The sequence below is a fragment of the Ovis aries genome, chromosome 5 (genome assembly GCF_016772045.2).
Source record: "Ovis aries strain OAR_USU_Benz2616 breed Rambouillet chromosome 5, ARS-UI_Ramb_v3.0, whole genome shotgun sequence".
Classification (NCBI taxonomy): Eukaryota; Metazoa; Chordata; class Mammalia; order Artiodactyla; family Bovidae; genus Ovis; species Ovis aries.
In genome coordinates this window covers 6978492-6990742 of record NC_056058.1, presented here as the reverse complement: position 1 = coordinate 6990742, position 12251 = coordinate 6978492, and the positions used below count along the sequence as shown (strand labels likewise).

The 12251-nt window shown below is 39.6% G+C and overlaps 1 protein-coding gene across 1 annotated transcript; it reads left to right on the top strand.

Moving 5' to 3' along the window:
* Positions 1–5843: 5843 nt before the first annotated feature.
* LOC106991943 (olfactory receptor 10H3-like) lies at positions 5844–6713 on the top strand. Its single transcript, XM_027970586.2, has one exon. It carries the CDS (start codon positions 5865–5867, stop codon positions 6711–6713), a length of 849 nt encoding a protein of 282 aa, XP_027826387.2. The 5' UTR covers positions 5844–5864.
* Positions 6714–12251: the final 5538 nt, after the last annotated feature.

Below are 12251 nucleotides of genomic sequence, written 5' to 3'. Positions count from 1 at the left end.
GTGAGTGCTGTCGTGTCTGACTCTTTAAGGTCCCATGGACCGTAGCCCACCAGGTTCCTTTGTCCATGGGATTTCCCAGGCAAGAATGCCAGAGTGAGCTGCCATTGCCAACTCCAAGGGATCTTCCTGACCCAGAGATCGAACCTACCTCTCCTGCATTGGCAGGTGAGTTCTTTACCACCTGAGCCACCTGGGAAGCTCCTTTCCAATTACAGGTATGGATGTGTTTTCATCATATGCTTCAGTTAAAATAATGTATTTACCACAGACTAAATGAAGGAGCAGACACAAACATCAAACTCTCTCTTATAAAGCAGTCATCAGGCATATTTTCAAAAATGTAAAACAAGGCTATTCTTCTCACTAAATGTGTTTGAAAATGGAATTACTCTTATATAAATGTTACCATTATTAGCTTGAAGTAGGTTTACTATTATTCTTTAAAATGTGCTAACTAAATAAAGATTCTCTGCTGTAATTTTTAATATGGTAAAAATTGATAGCTACAGTCCACCTAAACAAATACCCTTTAAGGGCCTCAATAATTTTGGAGTTTTAATAAAGGGATCCTAAGACCAAAATGCTTGAGAGCTGTTTGTTTATAATGTGTGTTACTTTGGGAGTATTATCTTGATTTTAACTTAAGTTGTATATTTTGAATGATTGTTACTGGTGTAATACCTTGAAAAGACTATGATTTTTGGAAGCTGATCTCACCTTCTGCAGCACTGCACTCTCTTACTGCACTAACATATTATGTCTCAACTCTTTTCTCTTTCTAGATGCTCAAGTCTCTTCTCTTCCAATACTTATATACATTTTTTTCTTTTTCTTTCCTTGTAGCATCATTCATGACTTTCAGTTCCATGTTAAAGAACAGCAGAGACAGTGAGTAACTTTGACTTGCTTCTGATCCTAAAATAATACACATAAACTTCCCCACTTAGTATACCACTTTTTAATTTTGTAGTATATTCTCTTTATCTAGCTAAGAAAGTTCCCTTTGATTTCATGTGGCAAAAGGATTTTTAAAAAGTCATAAATAGATATATAACAAATCATTATGTTGTGCACCTGAAACTGATATCTTATATGTCAATTCAATAAAAAATCACAATTGTTGAATTTTAGAAAATATGTTCTTTACTTGATCAAAATACTTATATAATTTTTTAGTTTATGTGATGAATCACACAATAGGTTATCTGATGCTGTGCATCCTGTCATTAATGGGATAAACCAATACCACGTGATCATACTATATGATTTTTACTATACTATTTCATTTGACTTGATAATATCATATAATGGATTTTCAAATCTACAGAAATAGGTAAAGTGAGTCCATAATTATAAACATTCTGACCTGGTTTTAGAATCAAGATTACATTAACGTGATGAAATGAGCATGGTAGATTTCAACTATTTTTCTGTTATTTATTTATATTTTGAAGATTATATATAAAGTATTCATCAACTGTTCTTTAAAAATTTATGAGCATTCACTTATAAACCCACTGGGGTTAATGATTATAGAAAGAGAAGGTCTTTAACCATTTCAAATTCTTTAAAACTTATTTGAATATCCAGGGTGTCTATTTCTTGAACAAGCTCTGAAATTGTACATGTTTCTGAGAATTCATTCATTTCATTTATTGTTTTGAATTTCTTAACATATTTTTCTTATTATTTTCATTGATTTAGAAATGTCATTTATTTCTGTAGTTATTTTCCAATTTTAGTTTTGTGTTTTCTCATTGGCAATTTTCTCCTTGTTTCTATCTTATTAATCTTTTCCAATTGATTGATTCGGGCTGTGTTAAGGAGGATATGTTTTCTGAATAAAGTCTTATGACATATGTATATGTATGTCTAAAGCAATATGTTTTCCATGACAGTACTGTTTTAGCTTATAAATTTGATATATGATGATTAAATTATTTAATTATAAATATTTCTTCATTCATTTTATGACTTGCTACAGAAAAAAATTATTTAATATTATATTGAGTTCCTAATTTATAGAATTTGGAAGGGCATTTCTTCTCTACTGATTTCCAATTTTAATGCACTACAATCTATATAATATTTATACTTTGAAGTGTATGGAGGTTTGCTCTATGTCCAAACAGAAGGCCAAGTTTTGTTAAAATTCTCTATACGGTTGAAAATTATGTTTAGTCTCTGCTTGGTGAAGAGCCTAAGTATATTCAGGAGCTAATGTCTAAATATTATTATTTCATAATAATTAGTAATTCCCAAATTACATTTCTGAACCCCATCAAAACTTGAAACCTCAGTTTTAATTTCTATCTATCTAGTTTCAATTTATATATTTCTGTCTCATATCTATTTCACTGAAAGTTGTGTTCATTATTTCTTTATTAATTATCTAGGGTACATTGTTGTTGTTGTTGTTCAGTTGCTAAGTCATGTCTGACTCTTTGTGACCCCATGGACTGCAGCATGCCAAGCTGTCCTGTCCTTCACTGTCTCCCAGAGTTTGCTCAAATTCATGTCCATTGAGTCAGTTATATAAGTTATTTATATCTACTAGGTTGCTACAATGTTCTAATAATCTTCATAAAATATTCTTTCTTCCTTGGTGTGCATATGTGTGTAATTTTTTATTTTCAGTATGTATTTAAGCTACTAATATTTTCCTTCATAGCCAAAATAGCAAACTCATACTTAAAGTTAATAACTAAATTAAGAATGATCTCTTCACATTATTAATACCTCATCATTCACCCATAACAAATCAAAATCTTCTCTATATCCTTAATAACACCTTACAACTAGATTATCTAAATCCACATCAAATCTAGTACCCTATGTTGGATGTAATTGTTATGTTCCTTGAATTTCTCTTCACCCTTTTCATGACCCTGACTTGCTGATGAGATTCTACTTTGAAAGTTTTCACCTTCTGGATTTCCTAATTGCTTCTTCTTGGCATCCTTTAGCTGTTCCTCCATCGTCTGCACATGATCACTCTCTGATGCTCAGCTATGCCAATGGGCACATTTTCAGTCTGGTTCCAGTATCCTTTAGCACTAACACACTGTTCAGTGAAAGCTCCATTGCACTGTTGGAGAGATGTTCTAGGTTTGCATCCATGCACAGACCACTTCTCCAGGGAACCTGGTTCCTTTTACTGGCATATGGTAACAGAGATATTATGATTATTATTTCATCAAATTACATTTTTTTCTGCTTTCAGCACTGCTTCTTCATTTTCCTTTGGTGAACATTTGCCTGGCATATAATCACCCATCCTTTTATTTTCAAATGTTCTCTTCAATTTCTTTATATATATATATATATATATATATATATATATATATATATACACACACACACACACACACACACACACACATATACTATATATATATATATATATATATACACACACACACACAATAATCTGGTTTCTCTTCAGATTGCATATATAGGCTTCCCAGTGAAGTAGAAAATGGCAAATGTTCTCTTCAATTTCCATACACACATACATACATACATACACATATACCGGAGAAGGCAATGGCACCCCACTCCAGTACTCTTGCCTGGAAAATCCCATGGATGGAGGAACCTGGTGGGCTGCAGTCCATGGTGTCGCTAAGAGTCGGACACGACTAAGCAACTTCACTTCCACTTTTCACTTTCATGCATTGGAGAAGGACATGGCAACCCACTCCAGTATTCTTGCTGGAGAATCCCAGGGATGGGGGAGCCTGGTGGGCTGCCATCTATGGGGTTGCACAGGGTCAGACATGACTGAAGCGACTTAGCAGCAGCATACATACACACACACACACACACACACACACACACATATATATATATATATATATATGTATATATACAATAATCTAGTTTCTCTTCAGATTGCATATATAGGCTTCCCAGTGAAGTAGGAAATGGCAACACACTCCAGTATTCTTGCCTGGAAAATCCCGTGGACAGAGAAGCCTGGCATGCTACAGTACATGGGATCGCAAATAGTTGGCCATGACTGAGTGACTGAGCAGACACAGGCTTCCCAGGTAGCACTAGTGGTAAAGAACCTGCCAGCCAATGCAGGAGGCATAAGAGATGTGGGTTCAATCCAGGGTTGGAAAGATCCCCAGGAGGAGGGCATGGCAACTCACTCCAGTATACTTGCCTGGAGAATCCCAGGGACAGAGGAGCCTGGAGGGCTATGGTCTGTAGGGTCACAAAGAGTTGGAAGCAACTTAACATGCACGCGTATACACGCACACAGGATACAAGGCAGAAATGAATTCAGTACTAAAAGAAGACAGTTCTGAAATAAAGATGAATGGGTTACTCAATTATAAGAAAAATCTCTCAGAGAAAAAAACATTTTTATAAATCTGAAATCCAATCTAGAACAGGCACAGTATTCAAGAAATTATGACCCTGATCATATATGTCCGTCTTGATTACAAACCTGGATATTCTATTTCTTTCCATCACTGTTAATAAACACCCAGGAACCAAAACTATGTCTTAAGCACTTAATTCACTGATGTTTATCACAATGCTGAATTGCAAAAGCTATAATGATTTATTCCAACTTACTGATGGAGACTGTGTGACCCAGAGAAGTTAAGCAAATGGATATACGGTAAGCCTCCTACATACTTACCAGAGTGTATTCATAAGCGTAATTTTCTTTCAAGCCCAATAAAGTTAGCTTAGGTACCCAATTAACACAACTGTCTATACAATACTGTACCATTCAGTTCAGTTCAGTTCAGTCGCTCAGTCGTGTCTGACTCTTTGCGACCCCACGAATCGCAGCACGCCAGGCCTCCCTGTCCATCACCAACTCCTGGAGTTCACTCACACTCAGGTCCATCAAGTCGGTGATGCCATCCAGCCATCTCATCCTCTGTCGTCCCCTTCTCCTCCTGCCCCCAATCCCTCCCAGCATCAGAGTCTTTTCCAGTGAGTCAGCTCTTCACATGAGGTGGCCAAAGTACTGGAGTTTCAGCTTTAGCATCATTCCTTCCAAAGAACACCCAGGGCTGATCTCCTTTAGAATCGACTGGTTGGATCTCCTGGCTTATAATACTTTTCACACAAAAAAATACATAGAAAATAAATAAACACAAAAATAAAGAAAACATTTTTAATCTTAGAGCACAGTACCTTGAAAAGTATAGCAGGTCTCACCAAATATGTGAACTAACTTATGTGAGTGGACATTTGAACACAGGTTCATATCTTTGAAAGTTTACAACTTGAAGGTTCATACATTGAGGACTTCCTGTACAGTATGAAAAAAGAAGTGAAGTGAAAATGTTAGCTGCTCAGTCTTGTCCAACTCTTTGTGACTTCATGGACTGTAGCCTGCCAGATTCCTCTGTCCATGGAATTCTCCAGGCAAAAATAGTGGGGTGGATTTTCATGCCTTACTCCAGGGGACCTTCCCAACCCAAGGATAAAATTCTGGTCTTCTACATTGCAGGCAGATATTTTAGTGTCTGAGCCACTAGGGAAGTCCAACTTCTCTGTATAGTATGTGCTTAGCCGCTCAGTTGTGTCCGACTCTTGCAACCCCATAGACTGTAGCCTGGCAAGCTCCTCTGCCCATGGGATTCTCCAGGCATGAATTCTGGAGTGGGTTGCCATTTCTTTCTCCATCTGTATAGTATAGAGCTCTTCAGTTGGTCTTTAATGTATGTGGGCACCTCTTTTTTAACCACTGTGCCTTCATTCTCTTTCTGATCTCCCCAGATGCAGCATCCTCATCTGCTCAGAACTACAGCACAGTGTCTGAATTCATCCTCATCGGCTTCTCCAACTTCCCTCAGCAGCTCCTGCCCACCTTCTTCCTGCTGTACCTGCTGATGTACCTGTTCACGCTGCTGGGCAACCTGCTCATCATGGGCACCATCTGGAGGGAGCACAGCCTCCACACCCCCATGTACCTCTTCCTGTGTGCCCTCTCCATCTCTGAGATCCTGTTCACTGTTGCGGTCACCCCTCGCATGCTGGCGGACATGCTCTCCACCCACCGCTCCATCACCTTTGTGGCCTGTGCCAGCCAAATGTTCTTCTCCTTCATGTTTGGCTACACCCACTCCTTCCTGCTCATGATCATGGGCTACGACCGCTACGTGGCCATCTGCCACCCCCTGCGCTACAACGTGCTCATGAGCACCCGTGACTGTGCCCGTCTTGTGTCGTGGTCCTGGGCTGGTGGCTCAGTCATGGGGATGATGGTGACACTGATCATTTTTCACCTCAGCTTCTGTGGGTCCAATGAGATTCACCATTTTTTCTGCCATATTTTTTCCCTTTTGAAGTTGGCCTGTGGGAGGGACACAGCCTCTCTCACCCTGGGTGTGATCCTGGTCTGTGTCACGGCCCTGATGGGCTGCTTATTCCTCATCGTCCTCTCCTATGTCTTCATCGTGGCTGCCATCCTGAGGATCCCCTCTGCTGAGGGCCGGCACAAGACCTTCTCCACCTGTGTCTCCCACCTCACCATAGTGGTTGTGCACTACGGTTTTGCCTCCCTCATCTACCTCAAGCCCAAGGGCTCTCATTCTGTGGACAGTAACATTCTGATTACCACCACTTATACAGTCTTCACCCCCTTTCTTAGCCCAATTATTTTCAGTCTTAGGAATAAGGAGCTGAAGAATGCCATAAAGAGAAGCTTATGCAGAACTTTCTGTCCCCTAAACTCCTAACCACCAGTACAGGGTAGAAGGGTTGGAGACAATAATGCCTTTCTTCATAGAACTCTTGTGATGATACAGGTATATGAAAATACCCACACTCCTCAGGAGTATGATCATAGTAGCTATTTGACTTTCTTCAATTTTCCCCCTCTGATAGCCTCAAGCCATCATAATATCTTGTTTATATCCACTGTGATGAACTGTATCCCATTATCTATGCCTAGGAATATGCTACCTACTTATAGGCAGGTGAGCAGAATCACAAGGATGTGTCAGGTCCCTGATGACCATGATTCTTCTTGAATGGACTATCAAGAGAAGATTTTGTCCCTTCACCCCCCCAAAATAAGAATCAACAACCTAAAGAATAAGAATAAATAACCTAAAATTAATAACCCACCAGAACTGAGTCTTTTCTATGTATAAAGCACTGTGTCTAGAGTATTATTACTATTATCCTTTAATTATAACAAATGTACAAAAGAAAATAGAGTGTCTCTGAGAAAATGATTTGCTATTTGTAGTTTCTCACTCCATTTTGGAGTAATGGAGTCTAAGGGAAGTTTTTATTTTGAGCTCAGTTAAGTGAAAGATTCTAAAATGGAAAGGACAGAGAGACAGTAGAGCACTAGGAAGAGATCTGATTACTCAATTGGATTAAAAAATATAAAATATACGGGAAAAATCTGGAAAACAGAGAAGGAAGGAAGAGGTTGGCAATGAAACTAAGCAAGACCCTGTGGGGCTCCTGGGCACAGAGGCCTTTCTGTATCCACCCACCCTGCCATTTCTTGTTTGTAGGAAATAGGCTCCAACCTCTATGACCTACCCTGAGTTCCAAAGGGTACATTCAAGTAGTTGTTAAATCAGGGAATTTGGGGGGTGCAAGAGAAGGGAGAAGCAGTCAAGAAATGATAGTGTGAAATATAGACCAATGGAATAAGAAAGAAAGCCCAGAGATAAACCCACGCACCTCTGGGCATCTTATCTTTGACAAAGGAGGCAAGAATATACAATGGGGAAAAGGTAGTCTCTTCAATAAGTGGAGTTGGGAAAACTGGACAGCTACATGTAAAAGAATGAAATTAGAACACTTCCTAATGCCATACACAAAGATAAACTCAAAATGGATTAAAGACCTAAATGTAAGGCCAGAAACCATAAAACTCTTAGAGGGAAAACATAGGCAGAACACCATGACATAAATCACAGCAAAATCCTCCATGACTGACCTCCGAGAGTAATGGAAATAAAAACAAAAATAAACAAATGGGAGCTAATTATACTTAAAAGTTTTTGCACAAAGAAGGAAACTATAAGCAAGGTGAAAATAATAGTGAAGTAAACAAAGAATTAATCTCTAAAGTATACGAGCAGCTCATGCAACAATACCAGAAAAACAAACAACCCAATCAAAAAGTGGGCAAAAGACCTAACCAGACATTTCCCCAAAGAAGACATACAGATGGTGAATAAACACATGAAAAAATGCTCAACATCCCTCATTAGAAGAGAAACACAAGTCAAAACTACAATGAGATATCACCTCACACCTCAGAATGGCCATCATTAAAAAAAAAATCCACAAAAAATAAATACTGGAGAGGGTGTGGAGAAAATGGAACTCTCTTGCACCGTTGGTGGGAATGTAACTTGATACAACCAATATGGAAGACAGTATGGGGATTCCTTTAAAAAACTAGGGGTAACACTATCATATGACCCAACAATCCCACTACTAGACATATATGCTAAGAAAACCGTAACTGAAAAAGACATATGTACTACAGTGTTCATTGCAGGGCTGTTTTTTGTTTTGTTTTGTTTTGTTTTTTGCTTACCCAATGTTTGCTTTTCCATCTTTTAAAATAATTATTTATTTTTAGTTGGAGGGTAATTGCTTTACAGTATTGTGTTGGTTTCTTCTATATATTAACATGAGTCAGCCATCGGTATATGTGTGTCCCCTCCCCCTTGAGCCTCCTTCCCACCTCCCACCCCATCCCACCCCTCTAGGTTATCAGAGTACAGCATTTGAGCTCCTTGAATCATACAGCACATTATACAGCGCAATTTCCACTGGCTATCTAATTCTGCATACGGTACTGTGTATGTTTCAACGCTACTCACTCAATTCATCCCACCCTCTCCTTACACCCACTTCACCATGTCCACAAGTCTGTTCTTTATGTCTGTGTTTCCATTGCTGCCCTGCAAATAGGGCAGTACCATTTTTCTAGATTCCATGTACATGCATGAATATACGATATTTGTCTTTCTCTTTCTGACTTACTTCAGTCTATACAATAGGCTCTAGTTTCATCCACCTTATTACAACTGAGTTGAATGAGTTCCTTTTTATGGCTGAGTGATATTCCATTGTGTATCTGTACCACAACTTCTTTACCCATTCATCACTGATGGCCATCTAGGTTGCTTCTATGCCCTAGCTATTGTAAATAATGTTGTGATGAACACTGCGGTACATGTGTCTTTTTCAATTTTGGTTTCCTCAGGGTATATGTCTAGGAGTGGCACTGCTGGATCATGTGGTAGTTTTATTTCTAGTTTTAAAGAAATCTCCATACTGTTCTCCATAGTGGCTGTATCAATTTGCATTCCCATATGATCCAAGCAGCTGTGCCACCTCCAAGATAGAAAGCTTTTCCATTTTTATGCGAATTGTTTGGTTTTTTTTTCCCCATTGAAGTCTCAAATTACTACTCCCAACAGCCCCTTTTTCTTTAGCTGAAGATGGTGTTTAAGATGAAGAGCTCTTAATATTAGCCTCCCCACTGGCAGATGGTGACTCAGAGAAGTCAATTCACTTCACTCCACACAGCAAGAAATTGGATGGATCAGGGTTTGAATGTGTCTTCAGATATGAGTCATTAAAAGAAGCACTAAATTATCTAGGCCTTGGTTTTCAATAAACATTTAAGAATGTGGAGAGAACAGTTCTCACCAGCTTCATTGACTATGCTAAAGCCTTTGATTGTGCGGATCACAACAAACTATGGAAAATTCATAAAGAGATGGGAATACCAGACCACCTTACCTGCTTCTTGAGAAATCTGTATGCAAGTCAAGAAGCAACAATTAGAAGCAGACATGGAACAATGGGCTGGTTCAAAATTGGGAAAGGAGTACATCAAGGATGTATATTATCACTCTACTTATTCAACTTATATGCAGAGTACATCATGCTAAATCCTGGGCTGGATGAAGCACAGGCTGTAATCAAGATTGCTGGGAGAAATACCAACAACCTCAGGTATGCAGATGACACCACCCTTATGGCAGAAAGCGAAGAGGAACTAAAGAGCCTCTTGATGAAGGTGAAAGAGAAGAGTGAAAAAGTTGGCTTAAAACTCAGCATTCAAAAAACAAAGATCATGGCATTTGGTCCCATCACTTCATTGTAAATAGATGGGGAAACAATGGAAACCATGACAGACTTTATTTTCTTGAGCTCCAAATTCCCTGCAGATAGTGACTACAGCCATGAAATTAAAAGATGTTTGCTCCTGGAAGAAAAGCTATGGCCAACCTAGACAGCATATTATAAAGCAAAGACATCACTTTGTTCACAAAGGTCCATATTGTCAAAGCTATGGTTTTTCCAGTAGTCATGTACAAATGTGAGAGCTGGACCATAAAAAAGGCTGAGCACCAAAGAATTAGTGCTTTTGAACAGTGGTGTTGGAGAAGACTCTTGAGAGTCCCTAGGACTGCAAGGAGACCAAACTAGTCTATCCTAAAGGAAGTCAACCTGAATATTCATTGGAAGGACTGATGGTGAAGCTGAAACTCCAATACTCTGGTCACTTGATGTGAAAAGCCAACTCATTGGAAATGACCCTGGTGCTGGGAAAGATTGAAGGCAGTAGGAGAAGGGGATGATAGAGGATGAGATGGTTGGATTGTATCACTGACTCAATGGACATGAGTGTGAGCAAGCTCTAGGAGATGGTGAAGGACAGGGAAGCCTGGTGTGCTGCAGCCCATGGGGTCACAAAGAGTTGGACACAACTCAGCAACTAAATAACACCGACAGTCAGCTTCTCTCTGTTTAAGAACACAAATTGAAAAATTCCTAAAAACTGAGCTGAAATGATGTGGTATGGTCTTCTTAGCAGATGTCAACTAAAAAAATAGTCACAACCTAAAAGTGGAGAGTTTTGTTTTATTTGGTGGGAATTTTTAGAACTTCAAACCTGGGAGACAGCATCTCAAGAACCCTGAGTGAACTGCTCCAAGGAGGCAAGCAGAGGAGTCAGGTTATATAGAAGTTTGGAACAAGGGACAAGTAGTCTGAACATCAAAAGATTATTGCTAATAAAGGAAAACCAGGTATCTCAAGTTAAGGAATCTAACACTTTTCTATTTATGGGAAGATGCAAGAGTCTGGGCTCAAAGAAATCATTTTTTCCTATGCATCTCAGCTATCTGGGACCAGTGTTCTGTGTTTTTTTACATCCTGAGTTCCTCAGTGTTCACCACAGGGAGTGGCTGCAGCCTCGTGGCTGCCAGTTTGCACAGGCATTGTTCTCCTTTCTGGTTGTCCTTAGGGCTCAGGAATTCACATTTTGAGGGCCAGAATTGCTGATGACTATGACATTCTTATTACTCATATGGTAGGAAATGCTCCATTTCTCACAGACAATTAGTATACCTCATCTGAACCTGCCACCTCCAGCTGTACCCCAGTGTTCTCGTCAGTGAAGGTCCCTGAGCATCCTTCTTGGAGGACACAGAGAGATGAACAACACTTGCTCTGAACTGCCTGTGAAACTCCACTGGCATAACATTCCCTGTGAGCCAATTCCAAGTTTCATTAGAAAATAAACCAAGGGATATTCTGTGATACCTGGGGACTCATTAAAAGTTGACACTTAATTCCCATCCCCACTTCATTTCTGAATTTTTTTAAAAGTCCGTAAGTGTCAAGCACAAAGCCAAGGCAGATGAGGTTAGATGCATAGCTCAAGCATAAGGTACAGACAAAGCCACAGGTCCACCCCACTCTGGAGGAATGGTCCCAGGCCTACTCTTTCCCACTTACTTTCAAGCCCCAAATTTAATTGGCAGCAAGAGAAAGAAGTGGGAATTGGAGGTGGCCTTCTTTTTCCACAAGGCACAGGATTGCCAGACCTCCAAGCAGCCAAATGCTACATCATGCACCTTGGTGCCCCGGGCTGCCAAACCCAAGGCACACAAAGCAGCTAAGTGTTGCATACTCCTGGGAGCTGCAGCTTCTACTTCCTCAATCATAATGCTCACATTCCTGTGTGATATAAATTACATGTTCAATACTTCCCCTCTTTCCTTGTTCTGTTGGCAACCCCAAAGGGGTAGGACCACTCTGGACTTGCTTACCATTGTGTTTCTAAAACCTGCAAACAGCTCTCTCATTACAACTCTATGGAATCTGCGAGCTACGAAATCCTTCTGAAGTGTAAATGGCTATCCTCTAGCTTCTCTGAAACTCATTTTCAGGCATGGCTGGCATCACAGAAACCTGCCTCCTCTTGTGTATGTGTCATA

Coding starts and splice junctions, on each gene's coding strand:
- LOC106991943 (XM_027970586.2), top strand. CDS start 5,865: ATGTACCTGTTCACGCTGCTGGGCAACCTGCTCATCATGGGCACCATC.